This window comes from Gopherus evgoodei, chromosome 1 (genome assembly GCF_007399415.2).
Source record: "Gopherus evgoodei ecotype Sinaloan lineage chromosome 1, rGopEvg1_v1.p, whole genome shotgun sequence".
Taxonomy (NCBI): domain Eukaryota; kingdom Metazoa; phylum Chordata; order Testudines; family Testudinidae; genus Gopherus; species Gopherus evgoodei.
Genome location: NC_044322.1, coordinates 160,889,215 through 160,916,546, shown reverse-complemented (window position 1 = coordinate 160,916,546; position 27,332 = coordinate 160,889,215). Strand labels below are relative to the sequence as shown.

The 27,332-nt window shown below is 40.3% G+C and overlaps 1 protein-coding gene across 1 annotated transcript in view; it reads left to right on the top strand.

Moving 5' to 3' along the window:
* BACE2 (beta-secretase 2) overlaps nucleotides 1–22,927 on the top strand; it is an 82,099-nt gene extending 59,172 nt beyond the window's left edge. The window contains exons 3-9 of the mRNA XM_030577458.1: nucleotides 6,202–6,418; nucleotides 8,070–8,198; nucleotides 9,891–10,025; nucleotides 11,410–11,511; nucleotides 14,481–14,630; nucleotides 16,054–16,222; nucleotides 20,308–22,927. Of these exons, the coding sequence (XP_030433318.1) occupies nucleotides 6,202–6,418; nucleotides 8,070–8,198; nucleotides 9,891–10,025; nucleotides 11,410–11,511; nucleotides 14,481–14,630; nucleotides 16,054–16,222; nucleotides 20,308–20,558 (1,153 nt within the window). The 3' untranslated portion in view covers nucleotides 20,559–22,927. The remainder of the gene's footprint in view (nucleotides 1–6,201; nucleotides 6,419–8,069; nucleotides 8,199–9,890; nucleotides 10,026–11,409; nucleotides 11,512–14,480; nucleotides 14,631–16,053; nucleotides 16,223–20,307) is intronic.
* Nucleotides 22,928–27,332: the final 4,405 nt, after the last annotated feature.

Sequence of the window (27,332 nt, the reverse complement as noted above, 5' to 3'; positions counted from 1 at the left end):
AGCTTTGGGGCAAGTAATTCAGACCTTGGGTCTGTGTTGGAGCAGATTGGTGTGTCTGGCTCAGCAAGACAGGGTGCCGGGGTCCTGAGCTGGCAGGGAAAGCAGGAGTAGAAGTATTCTTAGCACATTGGGTGGCAGCTCCCAAGGGGAGTTCTGTAATCTAACCCGTCACAGGGATTATGGAAGAATTCCATGTACTGATCATGGACAAATTAGGTGCTAGGTTTTCCTCACATTTCTCTGCCAGTGAAACTTTTCCTTGAAAACAGATCAGTTCAGGAGGACAGACAGGTATTGGGTTACGTTTTATTTAATACTGAAGACAAGTACACAACTAGCACTCAGATGAGACCACAGCTTATTTTCATTTTTGACTGAAGCCAAACTTGAAGTGTTTTGTGTTTGTTAAACTGATTCTTCTTGGTTTTATTCTCTGCATGTGTTTTGTTGTTTTTTTTAAATATTACAGTAGCGTATAAGTACAAAAGTATGCTCCAATTACAAAAGAGGTGAGTTCAGGGGTAGGCAACCTATGGCATGCATGCCGAAGGCGGCATGCGAGCTGATTTTCAGTGGCACTCACACCCTGGGTCCTGGCCACTGGTCCGGGGGGGCTCTGCATTTTAATTTAATTTTAAATGAAGCTTCTTAAACATTTTAAAAACCTTATTTACTTTACATACAACAATAGTTTAGTTATATATTTTAGACTTATAGAAAGAGACCTTCTAAAAACATTAATGTATTACTGACTCCCAAAACCTTAAATCAGAGGGAATAAATGAAGACTCAGCATACCACTTCTGGAAGGTTGCCGACCCCTGGGTTAGTCTAAGGCAGTGGTTTTCAAACTTTTGTTTTTTCTGGGTACCCAGTTGAAGAAAACTGATGCCTGCTACCCAAGGGAGCTGGGCATTAGGGGATTGGGGTTTGGGAGGGGCTCAGGGCTGGGGCAGAGGGTTGGGGTGTAGGAGGGTGTCAGGGCTCTGGGGTGGGGCCAAGGATGAGGAGTTTGGGGTGCAGGAGGGGCTCTGGGTTTGGGGGGGGGCTCGGGGCAAGAGGTTGAGGTGCAGACTTACTTCCGGCAGCTCCTGGTCAGTGGCGCAGTGGGGGTGCTAAGGCAGATTTCCTGCCTGTCCTGGCACTGTGGACCATGCTGCATCCCAGCAGTGTCAAGCAACAGGTCTGGCTCCACATAGCTCTCATCTGCAGGCACCCCCCCCCCCCCCCCCCCAGCTCCCGTTGGCTGGGAACTAGCTAGCGGGAGTGCAGAGCTGGTGTTTGGGACAGGGCAGTGCATGGAGCCCTGTGGCCCCCTGCCTGGAAGTTGGACCCGCTGCTGGCCACTTCCAGGGCGCAGTGCGGTGTCAGATCATGTAGGAACTAGCCTGCCTTACCTGGGCACCACTGCTAATGGGACTTCTAATGTCCCAGACGGTGGTGCTGACCAGAGCAGCCAGGGTCTCTGGGTGCCGAGCAAGGTGACCTAGTGTCTTACATGCCATGACCCAGTACTGGGTCGCAACCTGAACTTTGAAAAACACTAGTCTAAGGCCTAAATCCTGTAACGTGGGCAGACTGCTGTGCCCATGTGGATCTGGACCCAGATGTGCAGGATTAGGGCCTAAAGAAAAGACTTCCAAATAGTTTGGCTTTTAATATGCGTTTTCTATTTTGTTAGCAACATAAAGTAAATTCTGAAATTTCAGTTACTCATTTCCCTCTCCTCTTCCCTCCCCCAGATCTAGTCATTGTCCCCTCCCTCAGAAATAATTAACTCCTCTGTCACAAAAAAATGCCAGTCAACTACAGGTGCTGGTGTCAGTGATGCTCCTGAAGTCCGTGCCCTGCTGCTTCGGGTGCCTCCTCAACTTGTGCCTTCTGCCTCCTAGAAAGAGCCTGGAGGCTTCTGGAGGCTGCATCACAGGAGACATTGTGAGGGCTACAGCGGAGAAGTAGGGTGCAAGTGGCCCTACAACCCCCATAGTTGCTTTCCATGGGGGCAAGTCAGGGTCCTTTTATCCCAACAGTTCTGGTGCTCTCCCTTCAGGGAGTGCTGGAGTCTCTTGTATTTTCTAATCATGGCTAATATGGTTTGTGTGGGATTCTTTCTGTGTTTGTTTAAAATTCTGGGGCCAACTTATTAGAAGCCAAAGCATTCTTGGATCAGTCATATGAAAATATTGCCTGACTCTGGTCATGCAGTCCAGAGCAGTTGTAGGAAGTATACATACACACTGTAGAATAAAACAACTTCTGCCAGGGTCTCATCAGATCCCCAGGATGCTGATGGGTTATCACTCTCTTAATAAATGAGGTAAAGTGATGTATAGAATAAGGGTTATATGCTCTCAGTTGCTAGCCACATGTATTCAGAAATCAGAAGTATGATTTTTCTCCTTTTCTTCCCATCCCCCTTCCCCACCCCCCAAAAGGAGGCTTAAAAACAGTGACCTTTTATAAATGAATATATAGCCTTCAGCTATTTTTGAGCTTTTTATATGGAAGCCTTCACCTCTAATCTGTGTGATCATTTCAGGCTTCAAATTCAACCTTAAATGCATTCACACAAGATCTTGTTGCTTGCTCAGAGTAGGACTCTTCTTAATCCCTCCTATCCTCTGGTGTTTGGGAAGCTGTAATTTTTCCCACTCTTTTGCACCTTTCTTTATCCTCCCATCACTTCTCTCACCAATTCTCATGCTCCCTCCAGGCTCTGCCGTACTCTGTCTCACACAGCTCCCCCCCCCCAATTTACCTGCCCCCATCTTCTCTCTCTTTCTCCAGCCCCTTCAGTTTCCTTCATAAAAATTGCCAATTATTCAGACCCTATTTTGATTTTATAGAGTTGTTTTAATATTACGGCACTGCTTTGAGACTTCACTTGGGATCAGGTGCCCCATTGTGCTAGGTGCTGTACAAATGCAGAAGTATACATAGTCACATTAACACAACTGTAGCAGTGACAAATTAAAGGTGGTATGACTGCTTCTGAAATTTTAAGAAACGCAGATGCTCAGCTGGTTCTGGGACATGTTTAGTGACTGAGGTACACACCTGGCAGGAAGTTCATGAAGGTATGCTGTTGGAAGCAGAGATTTCCAACATTTGTCAGGGAATGTGCTTAATAAAACTGCAATCAAAGAAGACTATCACAAATTCAGATGCATGAAGGAAGTGAGGTGGTTTTTTTTGTTTTTTTCCCTGATGGAGAAGAGGAGGTCAGACCCTGTAGGCAGACTTCCTAAAGAAATCCATAAGTGCATTAGAAAAGAAGTGCCATTAAGATAAGACAAAAGTACAGTTTCTGTTTGTACTGCACTAAAGATACCACTAGGAAAGTGGCATTGAAGATGTGCCCCTTAGAAGTGGTGCATTAGTTCACCTTTCTTTTTTTCTTCTTGGAGATTATGGACTCTAGCAGACCACAATGACCTTTTAATGGTTAGACAGCCCTGAATTTTAGGGAATCTATGAAGAACTAACTGAGAATGGAGTTCAGGTTTTTTTCCTTTCCCTACCACTAGGCGTAAGGGCTTCAAATTTAAGTGAAAATTTTTAAGTTGAAAACTGCAGTTTGACTGCCTGATAGTCCAACAAAATAGCCATGGGGCCCCCTGTGCAGGGGTGGATGGGTGGCAGCATTTGAAACTATAATTTGATCTTTTGTTCATGGGCCAGCTGTTTGGGCATGCAAGAAAGTTGACACTCTGCTTCATGAGATTGCTTGCCTTTTCCCCCTTTTCTGACTGGAGCTTGAGCTCCAAAGAAAGCTTTTGCATCTTTCTCTTCAACGAGGGCTGTGGGAATCACATGCAGACCAGGTTGGGGTTTCTTAAGAAGTTTTCCACTGAGCATGAAAGGAGCTCTCCTTTCTAGGGAATTTGATGATGATATAGAAAAACTGGGAGCCTTCTATGCAATCTTGGATGCTCACGCAGTCTCTTATACACCACACGCGTTGCTACTGACCTAATAAGTTTCATGTGTTTTTGCCCTGGCTCTGCTGAGCTTACGGAAGGCCCTGTTACAGAGTAAGTTCACGGGAAAGGAAGCAAGTGAGTTGACCAGTTACCACTTCCCTCTTGGGAGAGGGAAAAAATCTGGAATCCTTAAAACAAAAATATTCACAGCTATGTTGGTTCTCAAGGGAAAAACGTGCTGAGGTATGTTAATGTGATAACCATTTTGGTGGAGTTTCCTCCCCATTTTGGGGGGGAAAAGGTATCAGGTTATGAAGTCAAAATTTGCCTGTCCTTGGAGGTTGGACAATTTTTATTTATATGTTGTTGGAGGAGGAGGAGGAGGAGGAGGAGGAGTAATAAAAAAAGCATGTAAGGCAAACTGTTCAACTTCACTGTGATTTGAAAGATACAACGCACAATTTTGGGAGAAGATGCTGTGTTGTGTTGCATAGGCTTGCTGCACTCTTCCTCAAGATTGCCATGAACATTAGAGGTTAGGGGATTTGTATCAACCCCTGGGCAAGTTTTGTATCAAAATCCAAAACTATGCAAAAAATTTTCATCCAGCATATCTTCATATATAACTGAATATAAATGTAAATGTGAGAACCAAATGCAGATGGTTCAACAAGCACAGCTTGTCTTTAATGTATATTCCTTGCTATATATTTAAATTATACATCGCTTGCAAATGTACATTTTTTAATGTATTTACACATATATAGTCATCACCATAAAACTCACTAACTTAAAAGCTCCCAGCAAAGGCAGTTTTTTTACTCTGTGATAGTAAAGGCATATTGAACTAAATTGAGCCCTGTCATTTGGCACTAAAACACTTAGTGCCCAGAAATTTAGACCAAAACTGAATTGAAAGAAATTTTGAGTTTCATTGCTCTCCTGTAATGTTCAAAAAAATAATCCTTGTCAAATTCCTGACGTGATGGCTGTGTTCTTGTTAGAAACAGGGCATTCAAAATAAAATCCTAATCGCTCTGTGTTTTAATGCCTTGTCCAGGCTCCTAAATATGACTTACACTTTTAGCTTTTAAAGAATGTCTGTTGGCATGTCTGTCCGAAAACAAAGCACTAGGCTATGGCAATTCCATTTTCTGATACCAATCCTCCCCTTTCCAGCCCTGCACACATGTGCTTGCTTAGGCTCTGATCCTTCTCTCTCATTGAAGTCAAGGGCAAAACTCCCACTGACTTTAGTGATGTAGAATCAAGTCCTCAATGTTAGAGTTCAGAATGCTGTACTCAGACTTTCTTCAGGAAGTAGGTCAGTACCAACTTCACCGTATCTGTTTCCTTGTCAATCTCCAAACCTAATAACATTTCTAGTTTCCAAAACCCTGTGTGGATTTGCCCCTTCCTTCCTTTTAGAACTCATGATTCCTTCTGCCTTTCTCTTTGACTTGCTTTTCCTAAACTTTTGCTGCCCCCAGTCTATAAAGAACTTTTCTCCCTCCTCCTGTAAGTCAATGAGTCACTATTAAATCTAAGTCTCATTCCTTGAAATACAATTCAGATGGTCTGAAATGCATATAACTTATGTTTTGTTGGTATGTAACTAGGAATTACATTCCTGCTTACCCAAAATGGAATTTTTAATAATGTTAATTAGGTGTCTGTCTAAAACTGTTCAATTAGCTTGGCATTTCAGTTTTGAAAACACAGAGCTTTTCAGTTTCCTGTAAATTGAATATTTTGCAGTGATGTTGTAGCTGTGTTGGTCCCAGGATATTAGAGAGACAAGGTGGGTGTGGTAATATCTTTTATTGGACCAACTTCTGTTGGTGAGAGAGACAAGCTTTCAAGCTCACACAGAGCTCTTCTTCAGGTCTGGGAAACTAACTCAGACCCAATGAAGAGCTCTGTGTAAGCTTCACCAACCTACTCACTGTAAATTTAATGCACTATTATTTATTTCTATAGTGGTAGTGGCGCAACCGGAATCAGGGTCCTATTGTACTAGACATGTACAATCCCACATTAAAAAGCCATCTCAAATTCTGAAGATTTTAGTCACTGAAGGGGTTAAATACCAGAATAGGGGGTCAACTTTCTCTTTTTATTCCCTTACAATCATCCTTGAGTATATGTGATTTGTTTGCAATAAGTCACTTTTTGTTTTCTTGAGTAGGAATAATTTTGTTAAACAGCATTTGTATGATTAGCATCATAATGGAGCAGTTCATTTATTTTATAGCATCTTTTTTGCCCTGTTGTATAGGTCAAGTACATATAAGTCACAAGGCACTGATGTCACTGTCAGGTATACACAAGGAAGTTGGACTGGAGTGCTTGGCACTGATGTCATTACTATTCCAAAGGGAATCAATGGCACTTACACTATCAACATTGCTACCATTCTGGAATCGGAGAATTTCTTTTTACCAGGGATTAAATGGCATGGGATCCTTGGACTTGCCTATGATGCCTTAGCCAAGGTAAGGCTCCTCTTCCACCCTACCTTTCATGATTAAAACAAAGCCAAAAATAAAAACAACATAATGAAGGGAGGTGATTTCAAATGTCATGGAGCACTCCCCTGAAGGCTTTAGATGCCTTGTTTTTTCTCCTCCTGCTTCTCCCCACAAGCCCTAGGCAAAGTTGTCAAATCTTCCTGCCAGTTACCGCATGTCCACTGGGAGCCTATCAGGTTTGGCAGATCCCAGCAAGCCTAAATGGAGCTGGTGCCCCCAATGAGGATTTAGACTTGTCTGGGGGCTGATGATCCAGTTTTTGCTCATTTGGGCTGAACAGTCTTCTAGTGGTGGAAGGGTTGGCTGTTGACCACAGGGTAAGTAGAGTCTTGTAGGAGGCCACACGTCTCCTAATACATATAAGGCTGGGACATGGAGCATTCTTGAAAAATCGCTTTATGGTTGCTTGGAAGCTGATGCATGTACTAGACAAAGCCCCACGTTGCTTATTTTATTTCAAACAAACAAAAACCAAATGTACTATAAGAGTCAGAGTATGTATATCTGTAATGTAAGGGGGGAGGGAACTTTTACAAAAACATGCATAGTGTGTGTTATGTTTATAAACCACACACAGTCCTACTATTAAAAAACCAGGAAATTTGGAGAGAAAAGATTAAATTTACAATAACTCTAGAGATCTGGAAATGAAAATCAGACCACCCAAACTACTTTAACTCTACATTCATTGTGCTGCGCTGAGAAATCCAGAAACTCAAACTTACCCATTTATAACATACAATGTGTTATCAGTTGTATGTTACATTCTCAAGGATTTTGCTCTTTTTATTAAGACCTTGGTCTTGTGAAGTTCTACGGGTGCTCACCTCACAGGATCAGGCCCTAGCATTTTGTGTGCCAAACAAATAGCCAAGTGTTATGAAATGCAGAGCTGATATAACTTGGTATAAAACCTGGCTAGTCTAACTGCTTTTATAGAAAGTGTAAAGGCTAGCGTGGGGGCACAGATACTACATACTATATATGTTGTGTATGACACCACTTATTAAACTAATAGTTAATTAAGTGCATTTTGATATTCCGTCCCTTCCAAAGGAAGGAAGGTGAAACTTAAAGACACTGAGGATTAGAACTAAAATCTGAAATGCTGGATGATTCTGCTCTAAAATGCTGCCATTTGATCATGGAGAAGTGGCAGGAAAAACTGATTCCTGATTCTTCTGCTGACCCACAATGCAATATATGGCAAATACTTCTGCAGAAATTGAGTGTCCTTGGGCACTTTTAGCAGCGAAATTTGTCAGGATCAGTGCAATCAGTGAGTACATGCTGCCTTCAGTGAGTACATGATGTCTTCTGGATGCATGTAACACTGGCCAGGAATAAAAATGTGTGTGAGAATTATCTAGAGAAAGGGAAATGACAAAAGTTTGTCTGTTCCATTCTCCTTTTAATTAATTATTTAAATCTGGAGTGTTTGTTCATCACACAGTTGTCAGAAATTCATCTTCATCCAGTGAAGAGGGATTTTATGTGATTGATTTTGCTTGTTTCTACAAAATTTTTTTTAAATGATTCTTAAAGCAGTTTATCATCTGTGTGAATAATCCTGTATTTATCTGCTTTTGCTTTTTCTTTTCTCAACCTACTCTAGCCTTCAAGTTCGGTGGAGACATTCTTTGATTCCCTTGTGAGTCAAGCAAAGATTCCCAACGTTTTCTCCCTGCAAATGTGTGGTGCCGGAATGCCTGTTTCTGGAAGTGGTACCAACGGAGGTAGTCTTGTGGGTATCTGTCAGTCTGAAAGGGAAAAATCATCCAAACTAATCATTCTCTCACTTTCCAAAATTAATAAACATGAGAAATCTATTTTTAATTTAAAAAGTTTAAAGTGTCTCTTTATTCTTTCCATCCTTCATCCATTTTTACTTAAATAGGCTTAACTAATTACTTTTTGTTTGAGCCAACCACTACATTGTATATTGAATGTTGTCTTTTTAATTAGAAACTTGTAAGAAAGAAGCTCTGTCCTTTAACATCTTCACTTGAGGCCAGATTCACCACCTTTGCTCAGACTGAGTTGTACCTTACTTGTACTTGTACCTGCACCTGCAAGTAACGTAATTCCAGTTAACAGGCATACTTGGAATAAAGTAGTGCTTGATGTGAATAAGGCTGGCAGAATCTGGTCCCTACTCCTTACAAATTTTTGCTACAGTTATTTTTGACAAATGTGTAAGTTAATACACATTTCTCAAGTGTATTATGACAAAGACCAAATTTTGACCCTATTGTATGTACATAAGAATGGCCAAGTCATCTAGCCCAATATTCTGTCTTCTGACAGTGGCCTGTACCAGACCCTTTAGACGGAATGAAGAGAACAGGATAATTTTTGTGGGATCTGTCTTCTGTCATTTAATCCCAGCGTCTGGCAGTTGAAGATCTAGGGACACGCAGAGCATGGTTATCTTGGCTAATACCATCAATGACCTATCCCCTATGAATTTATCTAATTCCTTTTTGAACCCAATTATCCTATTGGCCTTCACAACATCCCTTGGCAATGAGTTCCACTCACCCACCAGCGCGAACTGTCATTCCAGCATATTTTGTACCCCACTATTACTGTGTTTCATGGATTATCTTCATCCACCAAATCTCTGCAATGCCTATTATATCAATATCCTCATTTAATGCCAGGAACTCTAGTTCACCCATCTTAGTATTTAGTCTTCTAGCATTTGTATATACGCACTTGTGCATTTTGTCAATAGTCAGTTTGCCTCCATATGTTTATATTTTAATGGGATTCTTTTATGTGTGACTGTTCCTCACTAGCTACTACTTGCTCTTTACCAATTTATTTCCTATTCTTTGTGTTAGAGTTCCCCCTTTAATAAATTAGTCCCTAAGGGATGTATCTGCCCAAATTGCATACTCCTCTGTACCTGTTGGCTTTCTGCCAGCCCTTAGTTTAAAAAAAATCCTCTACAACCTTTTTAATTTTAGATGCTTGCATTTCTCTTAAGTGCATCTAAAAATTGCGTTATTAGGCTCTAGTAACTCTTTTGTACTCTTAAGTGAATTTTTAATGTGAAGGCTTAATGCTCTTTCCCGTTCTTGTGTGTTGCCTAGATTCAGCCTTGGCAGTACCATTAAAATTCTGTTTAATTTTAACTCAAGAAGGGAACGCCCATAAGGAAATCAATTTGAAGTTGACAGGCATTGCACGTACTTAGGATATTTCAAGAGGAGTTTGACTTGTTAACTATAGCAAGTTCCCTCTGGCATCTTGATGTTTGAAATGCTTGAAATGTATCCTTTTATCCAATTGTGCTCAACAACCAAATTTTTGCAGATGGAGCTCAGTAAAATTTCTTTGCCCTGTGTAATCACAGTTGTCTTAGTTTTTATGCACGTACAGGAAAAAAAAAGTTTGCATTACTCTGAAACTTATGATTTTCTCTCTTCAGGTCATGGGTGGAATTGAACCAAGTTTGTACAAGGGTGATATCTGGTACACACCTATAAAGGAGGAATGGTATTACCAGGTTGAAATTCTCAAACTGGAGGTTGGAGGCCAGAACCTTAACTTGGACTGCAGAGAGGTATTTGCAGTGAGAAAACTGTTTGTCTAGACATTAAAAAAACAAACAAAAACCTAACTTTTTTAAGCAAAAGATTCCATCCATTTGGTTTAGAACAAAAGTGAAGCAATCAGTTAAACTCTGAAGCGTACTGCCCTTCTAAAGGGAAATATGTTGCAATCCTCTTTATAAAATTTAAGTCAGTGACAACCTGTGAAAAAGAACAAACTTTGTACATCTTAAACAATACGGGGTGTGTGTGTGTGTGTGTGTGTGTGTGTGTGTGTGTGCGCGCCAAACACATTAAAAGGAAAATGTTTCAAACAGCACTGTTGCAGGGTGGCTAGCCCAGGGTGCCTGAAATCAGTCCAATGCCTCTGTGCCAGAACAGCTTCTCCCAGCTCAGCCAATTAAGAGGGCAGGGCTGCCTTTGGGCTATAAAGGGTCTGAGTAAATTCTGTGAGGGTAAAACTAGAAGGGAAACTGCAGTGTTTATCATTTGTATTTGCCAGCTTGGTGGTGGTCTGTTTTGAACATACAACAACATGTCTTGGCCACAACCTCCTCCCCCAATTCCCTTTCCCTCTGCTCTATAGAAGCTTTGTTTGTTTGTGTTTGTTTGTGTTTGTTTGTGTTTGTTTGTGTTTGTTTGTGTTTGTTTGTGTTTGTTTGTGTTTGTTTTTCAATTGTGCCATAAACATCCAACTTTCAAATAATATTGCATATATTGGTTCAGTTGAAAGAAAAAGCAGTTCATAGAAAAATCTACCATTTCCACATGTTTTTATCATTAACAATAATCACTAACATGTATTTTGTAAAAGGCATGCCTTGTTAATGTTTATGTATTCATATACTGTACTCATGCTTGAGAAGCTTCTTAATTTATTGGATTTTGTATAGTGAAGAGAAACGTCCATTTTGCAAGCATGAATTATAATGTGACAAGTCTTGAATTCACCATTCTGGTTTTGTAGTTCCTTTTGCACTTCTGACTTTTTTTCCTTTCTTTCTATAATAGGCAAAAAAAAAAAAAGGTAAAAAGTAGGTGAAGTGTTTGACATTAGTACTCTTGGTGGTGACTCAGTATGACAAGCAGGTGTTCCCCAATTATTTTTTAAGTCAGGTGCATAGTACTGTGGGTCATAATACAATAGCCTGCTGGTAGTATGTTCAAGTTATGGTGAGCCATTTCAGCTGTGGGGGAAACCTTAATTCAATGTCTTTCATTCTTAGTCCTCATTTTAACGCAGGTTGCCAGCTGTAGAGTGCTGTCACTTTACATGAAGTAAAGATTTTTATGATGACTGCTACTGAAAAAGAACAGTCTAGTCATTGTTATGAAGCAACTGACTACATCATTTTACCTGCATACAGTATATTAACTCTATTCCTTCCCTCTTAGTATAATGCAGACAAAGCAATAGTAGACAGTGGCACCACTCTCCTCCGCCTTCCCCAGAAAGTCTTCAATGCTGTGGTCGAAGCAATTGTGAGCACATCTTTGGTAAGCTGATCTTGTAAAACCTGCCTTGTTCCTTGAAGGAAAACCTGCATGTGAATGTTTTCGGGTGTTGTCTAGCATAAGAGTTCATGAGTTCGCAACCTGCGGGGGATCCTGAACTGGTCTGTTTAGGAGGTTGCAATCACCCTGTGCATGTTGCTAAATGGGCAATGGCTCTGGGTAGGGTTGGGTCCCAGAATGGAAAAAGGGATCCTAATGTGGAAAAGGTTGAGAACTTTTGCAGTGGCATAATACCTGTTCTGATGCACTGAGGAACCATTAATGTAATCCCTGCTTCTCAAATTCAGTGACAATTAGTTCACTGATTCAAAAGTAAATGTTCATGAAACATAAAGGGCTGATTCTGCAATCGCTTCCTGTCAGCATAATGCCTACTGTCATAGAGTCTCGTGGACTTCAGAGAGACTATTCATCTCTATAAAGCTACTTATGGGTCTGATTCTGCATCATTATGTTTAGATGCATCTTGCTCTGGAACCAGTCCTACTGAAATCAGGACTGTTCATGGAGAGGGAGTCGGAGTGTCAGACTCTGACTCACATGAGTAATGTTAGCAGGATCATGTTTAGCATCTGATATATTTCAGTAGCTGTACTTTCTACTGCAACACAGTGCTGTAGTAGCACTTTCAACATGCTTTGCTCGTGAAAAGCACTGTTTCATTGAAATATGACATTTGCTTAGATTAACATTCTGTTAAAAAGTGATGGTGGGAGGGGGATTCTTAAATACAGCTAAAATCTTTATTTCAGTGACCTGCAGGTCCATTTATGTGGTATGAAGCCATGCCTCCCAAAATATATTGGTTTGGTATGTAAAAATAAGGCAGGCAAGTGTAATGTAAGAAACTATTATTCTTGAAATCAAAGCAAGCATTCAAAACCTTACAGTCTTGCCCTCTCCAAGCTGTATGCCAGCACACACAGTATTTTTCAGACTGCAATGTCTGTCTTCCTGGAAAAGGTTAAGAGAGAAAAGAAGTATTTTCTTTCTAGATTATTTTTCAGTAGGACAGACCAAAGGCTGAGACTTTCAAAGTCCTGAGCACCCTGTCCTGGGCCAGTCAACCGCTTAGCATGTGCTTAACTTCAAGCATACAAGTAGTCCATTGACTTCAATGGGACAACTCCCATGATTAAGTGCTTAGCTAACCCAGGAACAGTGCTTGCCCCCTTGCTATACTGAAACCCTTAACACAGAGCAGCCTGTTCAATGCTGGATAGCCCAAGGGCAACTTAGATCTTCCAGAGTCCTTTGTGGAAATGAGCAGGTCACTATCTCAAAACATTGCTCCAAACATTGCTGTTATGATGATGTCACCCATTCTTTGTAAAATAAGTGATCCCTATACAACGTGTGGGAGTAGTACTATGGCATCAGTTCAGCAGACCTTACCCTAAAGGTCGGTTCAGTAGTTAGGATGTTAGGCTGAGACTTTGGAAATCCAAGCTGAATCCCCTGCTCTGTGTGTGACCTTGAATAAGTCACTTAATCTTTATGTGCCTCAGTTCCCCATGTGTGAAACAGGGATAATGAGCCTTCTCTACCTTAGTGGTGACATGAGGCTAAATTAAAGATTGTGAGGTGCTCAGATACTATAGTAATAGGGGTTACACAAGAATGATAGACAGACATTGCATTAGGAAATTTTGAAGTCTAAATGATTGACGGCTGTGTTCTGACTTCCAAGCAGGAAGGGTTTTTTAATTCACATATTTATTTTAAGACTTGGAGAAAGTTTTTTAAGCCCTGTTTGCAAATACGTATCACCACTGGAATTTTCTATAACTAATTTCTGGGTATATGGCTTCAATTTGTTATAAGAGTCTATTATGGTGAAATACGCATAAATAAACCATGTAAGAGGAAGTTGGGTCTAGCTTTTTTGTTCACCTACACAGAATGTTTGGTGTAATAGTGTTTCTTACAGCAAGGTACTGAGTGGTGTGTTTCATAAGAAACCGGAACAGGCACAAAATACTGCACAGGATTAAGGAAGTGTGTTTGTCTTATCTGGCATCGTGTCAACATTTATGTACTTCAGGCAGTAGGAGGGGATGTTTGTCTTGGGTGGGGAAGCTTTGCCAGGGTTTGTTTGCTTGGTTAGTACCAGGGCTGTATTCAGAAATGCTGTTAATCAATTTTATTTCAAAAGCATGTCAAGTTGTATGAGCAGTAAGGCAGGAAAAGGGACTAAAGGCCTGATCCAAAGTCTGCTGAAGTCTGCAGAAAGGTTCCCTTTGATTTCAAAGGGCTTTGGATCAGGCCCTAAATTCCTAGCTTGGAAGTCGCATGAAGACAATAGTGTGTCTCTGGAGAAGAAAGTTGGTTCTTGACTTTTAGATTGTTTGTTTGTGTTTTAAAATGTACCTACTCCTTTGTATCTGTGCTCAGCTCCAGATGTACATGAAAGTTTGTGGAGTGGATGGGGAAGGAGCAAAGGCTAGTTTACTACATTTCCTGTTTGTTGATATTGCAGTAATTGCTCAGGAAGCTCATGAGTTTGACCATCCTGCCTACATATTTACTGCAGTTAAATAGTTTCTAACTATTCTGTCCCTGCTGCCAAGGCTAAATTAAATTTTTGATCCACAGACCTAATAGAGATGTTCATGTCCCACAGTCCTTCCAAAATCCTACCACTACGCATATTAGTCCTTACATGCTTATGCCACAATAAGATTTTTTTAATAGACTGTCTTAACACAAATCAGTTTGATGCATTAGAACAGCCTGAAGGGTTGACGTGACCTCACTGATGGCTTATAATGTAAACAAGCTTCATGCGTCTTATCACAGAAGAAGACGAACACCTCCATTGGACTTGTCCACCTCAGAGCTCCCCTAGTTAAGGGAGAAGAAAGCATGCCTGAATAATAAAGAGATTAAAATTGTTATATGCATCTATCAGAGGATATGTGACATGTATGTATCACATTTTTTCCCCATAGATCCAAACATTCTCCTCTGGATTCTGGACTGGTTCCCAGCTTGCATGCTGGGATAAGACTGAAACACCATGGTCCTTATTTCCTAAACTTTCTATCTACCTGAGAGATGAAAACTCCAGTAGATCATTTCGGATAACTATCCTACCACAGGTCTGAACTTGTCTTATTTGGATTTGATCAGCCACACTACAGTCTAATAATTCCTTACAGCAATAAAGAAGTAAACTTTATGATGACCTAGTTCTTTCTTCACTGCACTGTACAGCTTCCCTGCTCATCCCATTTGTATAAAACTATTTTGATGATGCAGAGATAATTAAGCCCAGTCATTTATTTTAACGATCATTGGAGTTCCTACTTACAAAAAACGTTTTGAATGGTTGTCTGAACTGGGCTACTTCTAGATCTGCTGAACATTTTTGATGAAATTTGAGAAATAAATTTTAAAAGGGAAAAATGTCAATGACACTTTGCAAAAAATGCCCATTTTTTCACTAACTGTGGGCAGAAGGGGGATTTTTCAAATAGTTAGGAAAAATTTCCAAGAATGCTTTTGTACTCCCCCCTGCCTCCCAAAGCATCAGCTCTGTCTACATCAGACACGAATACATATTTTTCTTCAGCTGATTTTGATCTTTCCATTTTGGCAAACAAATTTATTCCTCTCCTTTCCCCCTAGCCCCCCATGATAGTGTGATGTAAGGCACTTCTTCCTGAAAATGGCACTATTGGCAAAGGACCTATATGATCCCTTTGCCAATTTCCATAACTTGATCACTTTGTTTTTATTGTCATTATAGTCTCCATGCAGTATGTAATGACTGGTTTTTAAAATATAATGTGCCGCTTCTGCTTTAATCATAAACCAATATAATTCCTGATTTGCCTTTTCAGCATTGGTGGCAATATGAACTAAACATCAATTAACATCAGTTTCACACCATCTTACCTCAGCTAAAACATATAGGTATATTTAACATGAAATAGAGCAAAGACTTGATGTAAGCTTTTTCTGTATTGACCATGTAGCTTGACAGTCTTTCATCACCTGAGTGAGAAACAAAGGTGTGGAACTGACTTTAGTTTATTCATTTAGAGGCTTGAAGCTGACATGAATATTCTCTAGATCCACTGCATTCAGAGAATCCTTTTGAATATTCCTGTAACTTGATTGCATATCCCTGGCTCCCTCCCTCCACCCCCAGCTCCTGCACGTGCGCCACGTACACACACAATACAAAATGTAAAAAGGTTGCTTAGATGAAAGTGAAGGTGACCTTTAAGTGTCAGCTAATGAAAAATCCAAATTTAACCTGTGTTCCTGGTTCTTAACTTCACTGACACTCTGCCCAGTTTTAAGTATCTTACAATACTCATCTTGCTCTAATTTGTTCATTTCTTATGAACTCCTGAGCGCTCAAAATTAGAAATCAAAAGCTCTGGAGAACACTCCAGATTAATTAAGGGCCATGTTTATGCGTGCTTCCACAGTTATGAGCCAACGTCATTATCTTCTTCTAAATACTGTGGATTACTGCTATTTATTTCATTGTTTGTTTATTTGAATGAACAGCTTTATATTCAACCCATCCTTGGGATTGGACAGAATTTAGAATGCTACCGGTTTGGCATCTCTTCCTCTAGCAGTGCCCTGGTTATTGGTGCTACAGTTATGGAGGGCTTCTACGTTATCTTTGACAGGGCTCAGAAGAGAGTGGGCTTTGCAGTTAGTCCGTGTGCAGGTAAGAGAAACATTCCCCGTATGAAATTATCTGCCATTTTCAAAACTGGAGCTTTATCAGCTGCTCTGTCAACAAGGACGATCATTTTACAAGTTCACAAGTTGCAGATAAGTAGAGGCTAATGTGAACTTTCCACCACTGCCAGTAAAGATGAGATCATAGTAATAAGCCAGCACAGCTTGTGAAAGAGTAAAAATTATGACTTTCAGACCTTTCACCAATATCTGAAAAGATTAAGGTAGGAAACGGTGTATATAATTTATTAAAGACTTCTACAGGTTTTTGATGGTCTTAAGCAAATGGTTAAGGAAATGTTGTTACCAAGGGGTAAAGAGTGAACTCCTTTCACTAATCGCTCACTTAGTCTTTAGGGAAACACGAGAGAGTGCATCAGTTATTCTCCTTGTGGTGTGCCAGAGCCTGGACTCCTTCACAAGCCTAAATTCCCACATTGCTATTTTTAGCCCCACAGTGTGAGCCTGAGTCAAGTGACCCAGGCTTTGAGACTTGTTGCCATGGGTCTTTTATTGCTGTATAGACATTCCTTAAGTGAGCCAAGCTAGCTGGCTTAGTTTAGAGCAGCTTCTAAGCCGGTGCATCAGAGAGCCAAATGAGCCATAACTGGCTACGTGACGGCGTCCTCCCATTCTGTGCCATGTCGTTGTCATTAATCCATGAAATTTGGATACTTCATTCAGTTCTGAGAATCGTTCGTCAAAGAAAAGGGATTACACTTGCTGAATAAAAATAGAATCTGCATTTACATTAGCTAGGGTATAAACTGATCACTAGCTGGTGCCAGGAAGAATTCCTCTTTCAACCAACCTCCTCAGCTCTGTGGTACAGTATCTCACATTTGTCCATGTTTATTATGAGAACTTGCTTTCTTCAGAAATCATGTGATGTAAGCAACTGTCTAAGACAGGCTATTGTGCTGATGTGGCAATTCCCACATACACTTGAGAGTTGATACACTAGTTACTTTGAAGTCACGTCTTCACAGATTCCATATTGTGGATATACAAGACGTCTGGTAAAATTTTTATCAGAAAACCATGACTATACATGGAAAACAGTCAGCATGGTGTGCAGAGAGTAACATAACTGGCTTCCCACAGGGGCCAAACCATGACTTCCATAGCAACTCTATTACTGTATTTTAGTTGGGACTCTTAAGCCTATTCACAGGCTTAAAATAAACAGAATTACTGATTGTTTCCTCACTTTTGAAAGTTGGTTGAATATATAATTTATTGTCCCTGGTTTTATGATGAAACCAGGTTAGTGGTTAACGATAGAACATTGACCTGCACTCTGAAGTTGCTGGTTTTATGGCCTTTTCAAATAGAGATTAAAAATACAAGTAGCAAACATTTAAGAACTGGACCAAAACCAGTTTTGAGGTTTGACTTGGTAGAGTCAAGTTCTCCAGGATGTGCCAGGCAAACATCCCCTAACATGCATGCACCACACTGCTGTGAGGGAACTAACTGCTGGCTGGATCCCATGTGTTTTATGCCTTTGGACCTCAGAGTCCAGGCACTGTCCCATCTTGGAGACCCTAGGCACTCTCTTGGGGTGCTGATCTGCCTGAGAGCATAGATCCTGTGGTCCAACTGCCTAGTTCCTGGGACGAGGGCTGACTCCTCAGACTCCCCTCCCTCCCCCCATTTTAAACACACCCTCTCTGAGAATTCCAGTAGTGTGGGTGCTTTCGGGGTCACAGGTTAACAAAAAACACACATACAGACTTTGGACAGGATTCTAACACTATTGCTCTTTAAGTGCACAATAAATACACAGATCTGTACAAAAATAATAAACTCCTATTCCCTTTCCTCACCACCCTGGAGGAGAGAATTCACAAGCTGTATAGACAGATTCCCCAAATCTTCACATTTTTCTTGCTCACTTACCCCTTCAGTTTCTCCAGTACTTTCTTTGCCTGTTCGGGAGAGAGATGAAGTTTGAGGAGTCTGATAGAGGGCTAGGGGATTATTTATTGTCAATTATTGCAGGAAGAGAAGAAATCCAAACTATTACTAGTTCAGATGAGCCTTTGAACTTTTGAGCTCAATTTAAGGGAAGCTTCAAAATGTGTTTCACCTATTGCTAATTTCAAATCTGTCCCAATGTTATTTAAAGGAGTATACTGAAGTAGACTGTCTTTTCGTAAGAATTTGTGAAAAGTTCTCAGGGGATAGGCTGGGGAGAGTATTCCAGATTCTGAAGATCTAGTTTATTTTAAAACTGTTGGAAAAATTCATAACAAACAAGCTTTTGGGGGGATGGAGGGAAGAGGAGGCAGGTTCATAAACTGTGGCTGCCTCATTAAAGCCACTGCAGCCTGTCAGTGTCTCTGCAAAATGAAAACAAAGGGTTTTGGATCAGGCCCTAAATTCTGACTCAGGAATAGATGTTCAGACCATATGATTTTTTTTTTCTTTTTAAGCAATGCAGCTCTCATTAACCATAACTCCTACATGTAGTAAGATTCTGCCTTTTTAATTTTTTTGTACTAAGTGATAAGAATGTAAGACTATCTCATGAATGAATTATGGAAGAAATATACTGAGTGTTAGCAATACAAGAGATTAAAAAAAAATACTGCTATTTTATACTTTTAACTATTTGACCATATTGCTGATTAATCATTTTCTAGGCTAAATCTGTCAAAGCATCTTCTGAGGGATTCTCGTGGCCAAACACAGAAAGTAGATACAGTATCAAATGGTCACATTTACAGTCACTAAACTTTTATCTAAAGTAATTATCAGACACTGCCAACATTTAAAAATACAAACCACGGAAATAAATGTGTGCTGAAATTTGCTTGGTCTCACTATAAATCTTTCAAATTATGCATGCATGTATGTTTAAAAAGGAGCACTGCCCCAGAAGTGAAATTCTTGCCCTATTGCAGGCAATGGCAAAACATACACTGATTTAAATTTGTTGGAATTTTAAGTTGTATCATGGGCACCTAGGATGGAATCCTGGCTCCATTTTATACCATAACATAGCTAAAGTGCAACAGTGGTCATAATTGTTGGCTCATATTAAAAAAACTTTTAATAAGTTAGACAAGTTTCCCTATTTTATTCAGTTGTATTTTTGTGGGATGTTTTTATGCTCCTGTCAGCTGCTCTGACAACCATTTTTGATAGCCTTTTTGTTACTCTCAAAATAAATTGAGAGATTAGGGACTGTATATATTTAAAGGCTACCTGCAAAGCAATAAAACTATGTCCTTGTTTTTGCTGTGTCCCTTTTCACTAGCGGCAGCGGCGTCTGGAGCCCCGGGCCCATTGAAATCACCGGCCCCAGGGCAACTGCTCCCTTTGCCCCCCACACCACTTGTCAGAGGCTGCAAGGGGGAATGGGGCAAGGACATTCAAGTGCTACAGGGCCCCTTTGCTGCGGCAGCGCTTTAATGTTGCTGTGACCCCTGCTGACTGGGGGGACGCAGGAACGTTAAAGTGCTGCCGTGGCAAAGGACTGTCCTTAAAGCACTGCTCTAGCAGTGTTTTAATGTCCCTGCCCCTTTTGCCTCCCATCGACGGCCCTGCCAGTACGGACCCTACCAGCAGGGCCGCTGACGGGGGAAAAGGGGCAGCGATGTTAAAGCGCTGTTGCAGCAGCGTTTTAATGTGGTCTGGGTATGGGCCGGTGCTGGTTCTTACCAGTATAGAGTACTGGCCCGTACCAGCTCACTTTCACCCCTGAATGACCTATCACTAGAAATTAGTTGACAGGGAAACTGTTTATTATGTAGAAGTAGTAAGAAGGGATAGAAAAGCATTGTGTTTCGTCATACAGAGTTGACATCAGGTTAATGTGTTAAGATTTCTACCACAACTGTTCCCTGTTTTTTCCAAAAATGTAGATAAAGTATAACTCTCTTATCCAAAAACTGTGTGAAGAACACAGAGCTACTGCAGTTATTCCAAATATCTAAAGTACAGAACTATTTGAATTTGTTACTGTTGTAGTTTTTTATTTTAAATCTTGCTAAGAAAAGTCATCTCTTCCCATCCTTAGGTATTGGCTGTTTAGATAATGTTTCTCTTTTTGTAATTTCTCAGAAGTTGGTGGCTCTCCAGTATCTGAGATTGAAGGCCCTTTCACAACAGCAGATATAGCAAGCAACTGTGTCGCCACAATGACCTTGCACGAACCGATGTTGTGGATTATCTCCTATGCTCTCATGAGTTTATGTGGAATCATCCTCCTTGTTTTGATAATCTTACTGCTTCTTCCACCTCGCTGTCAGCATCGCTTCACTGACGATGTAATCAGTGACGAGTCATCGTTAGTGCGTCATCGATGGAAATGAGGAACTTGATCAAAGTCAAGGAACCTTGGATTCTCTTAACACAATTAAGGATAAAGTTTCTAACCCCGGAGAGAAAGCCATGGCCTTGTTCCATATACATTAATTTCAAATCACTGTTGTACTGCTGGATACTCTCCAGGCATATTGTATCATAACTTTTACGCTTTATTTTCTAACACTGATTCTGAATCAAAACATTATAACCACTGTCAAGTGCTACCTTACTGGTTCCGCTCCTCATTAGCACAGCTGAACGTTTAAGATCTCAGTAATGCTTTAAAAAAAACAAAAAAACACATTGTGATGTTCTTCCATCAGATGCACAATGTTGCTCATCCCTTCCTCAAAGAAGAAAAGAACTATCAAGTTTCTAACATTAATCAAGCCTTGAATATAGAAAAAAGAAAAAAGATCATAAGTTTTATTGATTTTCTTATTAATCCCATTAAAGAAATACTATTTTCTGTTTAAAGCAATTCATTTTGAAACAGTGCTCACAGTGTGGGGGAGAAGGAAAGGTGAGTCTTGTGCAGCAGATGGAAGAAAGTCAAGTCAAGAAGAAATTTTATTTTCCAAGAAAATAAACTGCTGTCATTTTGAGTGGGTCTCCCTTTGTAGGCTGTCCTTTCTAAATAGATTGAAGAGGAAAAATGGGAAACCAAAACTACTCAGCCTTAGTGTAAAACAAGACTACCTCTGTTAATTTATAAGGATACTTACTCTTGGTAAGTGTGGCGCACATAACTGTTCTTAAACTACAAGAAATCCTGTACCACAAGATGCATTTTCTGGACTCTCAAATAGTTATTGCTTAATCCTCCTTTTGTAAAATAGTTTTTCACTTAAACACATTAAGGTATGTCAGTTTAGCTCTGGTATGTCCATCTTGGTGAAAAATATATTATGTTACACAGAGTGGTTGGAACGCTAGGTAACAGACTGAAAAGTACTGGTCCAGTAATCCTAAAAAGAATATTAAAAATAAAAAAAACATTCTGGACCAGATTATTATCTCAGTTGTACAAGTATAAATCTGGAGTTTAACTGAGATCAGAATGTGACCCTTTCTTTAAATATTGATGAGTATTTTCTTATAGCTAGTAAGCCAGTGTTGCAGTTGCTCAACCTTGGTTTCCTTCGTAAAGTTCTTGCAGTCACTGTGTGTGTGTGCGTGCGCGCATGTGTGTGAGGGTGGGGGAAGGGAGGGAGACACAATGCTAGGCTCAGAAATTAAATTATAATTACACTTTTTAAACACCACCTACATTTTGCATCCTGGCTAAAAGTGCCTTTTAAGGTGTCTTATTTACAGTTTCAGATTGCTGGGTTGGCTGAGGAAATAGCTGGAGTTTTATTTTTACATCTGAAAATGCTTTTCTTGGAACTAGGAGTAGGAAACTTCTGCATATAGCTTGTCTTGTTTTGTTTTTCTCCTGGCCTTATAAAAAAATCTATACTAAGAAATGTAAAGATTTGCATAGCAAGAATGAGAAAAATGTGTTACAATTAGGCTTATTTTCATAGATTTTTATCCCCATGATATTTATCTCTCTAAATCCACCCAACTTCTCTTTTTATATTGTTAAAAAATTAGACTCTTTTCCTTTTGTCAGTTCTAATATGAAGATGACTAAAATTGTGCTAAGAAAGCACTATCTTTGATTCCTCACGTGAGCTGGGTGACTAAGTTTCTTTTTCTTTCACATATGACATTTCTGTTCAATAGTGCACTTTCAGATAGTTTGGATTATTTTTTCTTTGCACAAAAGAAGAATAAAATGCAATGCACCTGATTTTCTGAAGTCCTGAGCTCCCACAGCTCCTGTTGATTTCACCTGGCATTGGGGCGCTCAGCACTTTTAAAAATGAGGCCCTGTGTTTCTTCATAATTGAATTGTTATACTGTTGAAACAAATTTGCATTAGGAGCATTGAGTTGAAATATAAAAAGAAAGTTCCTTTTCTGTTTTACCCAAAGTTTTTGCTTTGGAATGAATGATGTTTCTAGTTCTTCAATCCAGCGCCATTTAGTCCTCCTGGGTTTGATTTGGCACATAGGAATGTGACTGAAAATATCTTTTTGTGTTTTGTTAAGGAAATATATTTAATACTCTTGTCATATTTTGTTTTAAACTAAAATATTTTGACTTTTTGTACAGAGTTTGGATTAATAGTGCAGGGGAGAATGGAACCATTTTTATTACTTTTGAAGGAGGAAAACTGCATACCCTTGAAATATTTTCATGTTAGTTTTCTGATTACTGAAAAGGATCTTAAGAAGCAAATTATTGGACAACATTCTTGGTATGCTTTGTATTAACAAGTTAGCTCTCTCCAGGGTAGTTCAATAAAGTGTTTTTAATGCACTGTATTTCATATAAAAGCCCTTCAGTTTGTTTCATTTTAAATCTCATCAGTCAAGACATTTTAATAGAAATACTTGAATTACCGTATATACTCGATCATAAGCCGGTTCGTTTATAAGCTGACACTCCACCCCAAAAAGATGGATAAGTAAAAATGGAAAATTGTTATGACCCATTCATGAGCCAATCCTCTAATTCAGGGGTCAGCAAACTTTGGCTCCTGGGCCATCAGGATAAGCTGCTGTGGGGCTGAGACTGGTTGTTTTCCTTGAGGGTCCGCAGGCATGTAGTTAAACCTAAGTAAACAAAGTGTCCCAGCGCACCAGCCGCTTACCCTGACAGGCCAGGACAGCAACTGGTGGCGAAATATTTTGGGGGGGGAGAAGCTGGGGGTAAGGGGACCATCCCCCGTGACCATCCCCCACATGCCCCCACCCCTAGCCTGGGACCCCCAGACTCCCCATCCCATCCCTTCCCACCTTACCTAGGGTGGGCCAGGGGAGGATATTTCTGGCACGGCCACAGCCTGCCAGCCCCGGAGCTGCAGCTGCTTTGGAGGCTCGGGGGAGAGCAGCGTGGCCAGAAGCAGAGAGACTTTGGCCCTGCCTCTTCCCTTCTGGCTCTGCTGGCTGTGCTGCCTCTCCTTCCCCCTCTGTTGGGGGGGGGGGGGGCTGTATCTCATCTCTCCCCCTCTCTATACCTGTTCATAAGCCGACCCCCTTCTTTGATGGCTTCCCTTTTTTACTGAAAAAAAAAAAAATTGGCTTATGAACAAGTATATATGATACATAAGCAATAATCCAGTAACAGAAATTAAGTAGATGGTAATACAGTGTGAGTTTTCATGGCATCCCTTGCCACTGAAAATCTGGCTTATAGTTAAAATGCTATTAGTTACATCCGCTAGCTACACAAACTTCATCTCAGCTACTAAATTGATACTTACAATGGCAGATATTCAGGTGGGTATTTCTTTGTTGCTCTGGCAACAGGAAAAGCAATGGGAACTGTTACAGGTTTCAATTTTTAGCCAGCAGCACATTAAGAAAATAGTGCACTTGAGCAGTTTTCTATGAAAGATGAAACTCAATGATGAACTAGAATCTTACGAAGTATTTCTTCTTTAGGAGGATTTTTTGTTTCCAATTTTGAAATAGTGCTATAAGGTATTTGATACTCCTATGGATATCCCTGAAATAAATCAACAGATTTTTAAACCATCAAAAAACAAGGTTATGGGGAAAAATAGGTATTGATTTCCAAGACAATTTGTCACTTTTTTAAAAAAACAAATGTACCCCCAAATGATGGGGTTATAGACCAATATATCCCAATGCTAATATAACCATCATAGTTTCTGATGCAATGCATTCCCAATTTTAAAATAACATTTATTTACCAGGCAAATTGGGAAGGTCATAGTTCATTGCATATAGCTGCTTCAATCATTAATAATATTTAGCTGTTTCCTAATGAATTACATGTGCGATTGATTTCACTTCATGCAGGATTTGGAGCTGCAGCAAGGGAAAACAACAATTCTGTCTTCACTGTTCTGTTGCTCCAAGTTCAATTTCAGGGATCTTATTTTGGGCTCCCTTGCTCAACTCAGGCAGTGACGAGAACAAATAAATATGACTTTGAAAGCATTTATTTGTAATGAATTTGAGCTGAACGTTAATTAAATAGCCTATACTTAGCATCCTTCTGCTACAGAGATTGAACTTACTTACATCACACTGATATTAGGCATTAACATTCTACTTCTGAGCTTTGCCTTTGTGTAGATTAATAGATAGTAAATCACAGACTCCTCAGAATTAAGAATCTGTATGTCTTTTTTAAGAAAGAAACACTAACCTCTTAACAATATTCTTATCTGTATTAGTTGAAAGCAAGTAATTTGAGTTTCAGAGGGGTAGCCGTGTTAGTCTGGATCTGTAAAAGCAGCAGAGAGTCCTGTGGCACCTTATAAACTGACAGACATATTGGAACATGAGCTTTCAGGGGTGAATACCCACTTCGTCGTATTCACCCACGAAAGCTCATGCTCCAATACATCTGTCAGTCTGTAAGGTGCCACAGGACTCTTTGCAGTAATTGAGTAGAATCCTAAGGTGTTTTTTTATAAGAGTGGAAGTCTTACTTGGTATTGATTGTTTTGGTAGTAGGTAGTTTGTATTGTCTGTGTATGAAAATCCCTGGAGCAACTATTCCAACACGTAACAATTCTACGTAGAATTTGCTAAATACAAGCGACTAGATTCTATGGCTCAGAGGTACTCCAGAATGATTGTTCCATTGAAGTGATTATTGACTTCTTTAATGGTCCCAAGACTAGTCTTCCAATTCTGACATCAAATTTGCCAGCATGAGGAAGCTTGGAAAGGTAACTTATAGAAATGTGTGAAAGTAAATGAAATACGTATAAATCAGAAAAGTAAGCTGCCTATAATTTGTAATTGGTTTCTATTGTAAAACAGTTTAAAATCTACAAAATTGGCATTCTTTAAATGAATTTCAGGTAACAATTTGCCAAAATATTACAATTGATTGTAGACTAGTATATGCCTCATATACGTTCAAGTTACGTCAGATGCTACTCCCTGACTCTTGCAAACACTGGTTTTATAACCGTTGACATTCTTGCTGCTGTTTGACTATGATAAGTGAGCTAGTTTGTATCCCATTACCATCCTCTCATCTCTTGAGCTGCTCTGTTGCTACTGGCACTAAGAGGCAGAGAGGCTAAGGATTAGCTGAAATGGATCAGTTTTGCAAAATAGTATGGGAAGAGACTGTACTCTGCGCCTACTAAAAGATGGATCCTGGCTGAAGCATGTTTGTTGGCAGGGCAGAATAGAAAAGCTTGCATTGCTGCTGCTTTTGCTTTACCTCTGCCGTGGATACTTAGATCTTAGTTCACAGTCTGGCACCTTTTGTGAGAATTCACTTGTAGGTATGTTTTTAAAAAATAAGACCATCTCCTGTTGTTCACACCAGAGTGGATGCATAGTTCTCATTAACAAGTGTAATAATTCCAAACTGGAATCTCAAAGCATCCACTACATAGTTTTTCATACGTTGTGTAATGATTGCAGATGTTTTTCTGCATTGCTGATAGCCTATTTGCAGGCAAATGAAACTAGGTTCTTTTATATATATATTTTTTTAAATATATTAAATATTAGTTACTACTTGCATAGCTTCACAAATATTTAAATTTTTTTTTCATCTTTAATTCAGCATGGTTGGCTCTCCAGTGTTAGCCAGATAGTTTATATGCTGGCAAAAAACGCAGACAGGATACGTTTTCAGCCAACAAAAGGTTAAATGTAGAAAGTAACTCTAACTTTCCAAATGAACATAACTTTCAATTAAATGTTTAATGTCTTATTTAAAATTAAGTGATCATTGTCATCAGAATTTAACTGTGAATTTGACTCTAGTTTGCATATTATGAGCAAAATAGGGGAAGACACTTCTGACACAACTTATTCTTTCCCTTTTGGAATAAAACTGAACAAGTAACCAAAGAATTAAATTATGGCTGTCATCACACCAACTAATAATGGTAGCTAAAATAATGTTTCTAAACTTTAGTGTCAAAATATTATCTACGTGTATGTCTTCTCTCTCACCACTTGGGAAATGCTGGGGTGGGGGAGGAAGAAATTCTAAAGGAGGTGACATCAGGTAATAATTGCAAGCAGGGCCAGCTCCAGGGCCCAGCACGCCAAGCACGTGCTTGGGGCAGCATGCCATGGGGGCACTCTGTCGGTTGCCGGGAGAGCAGCAGGTAGCTCCGGTGGACCTCCTGCAGGCGTGGCTGCGGAGGGTCCGCTGGTCCCGCGGCTCCGGTGGAGCATCCGCAGGCACTCCTGCAGGAGGTCCACCAGAGCCGTGGGACCAGCGGACCCTCTGCAGTCACGTCTGTGGGAGATCCACCGTGGCCGCGGAACCGGCGAGCGGCAGAGCGCCTCCTGCTGTGTGCCGCTGTGCTTGAGGCAGCGAAATGGCTAGAGCCAGCTCCGATTGCAAGAAAGTCAGCAGTAAGTCAGGACCAACTCTTAAGCTAGCATTTGTCAAACACGGCCACCAGGGGCTTTTCTTGCAGCCACAGCCTCCTGGGTGGTGACGGGGGGTTGGGGGAAGTAGCAGCCCCTCCTCTGGGGCTGCCAGGAGGAGTTGGGCCTTGCCTCTCTCCTCGTCGTCCACAAACACCGGAGGAGCAGACAGCTGGTGTGAATTCCCCATCAACAGTCAAAACGTTACTCTAATGCCTCATCTGAAGTGTGCATAACTGGCCAAAAGAGAATGAGTCTGAGTGACTTTAAGAATTTGAGTTCTGTAAATGTGTCTCATCTGGAAGGAAAAACATAAATGAGCAAATCATGTTTTAAGTTGCC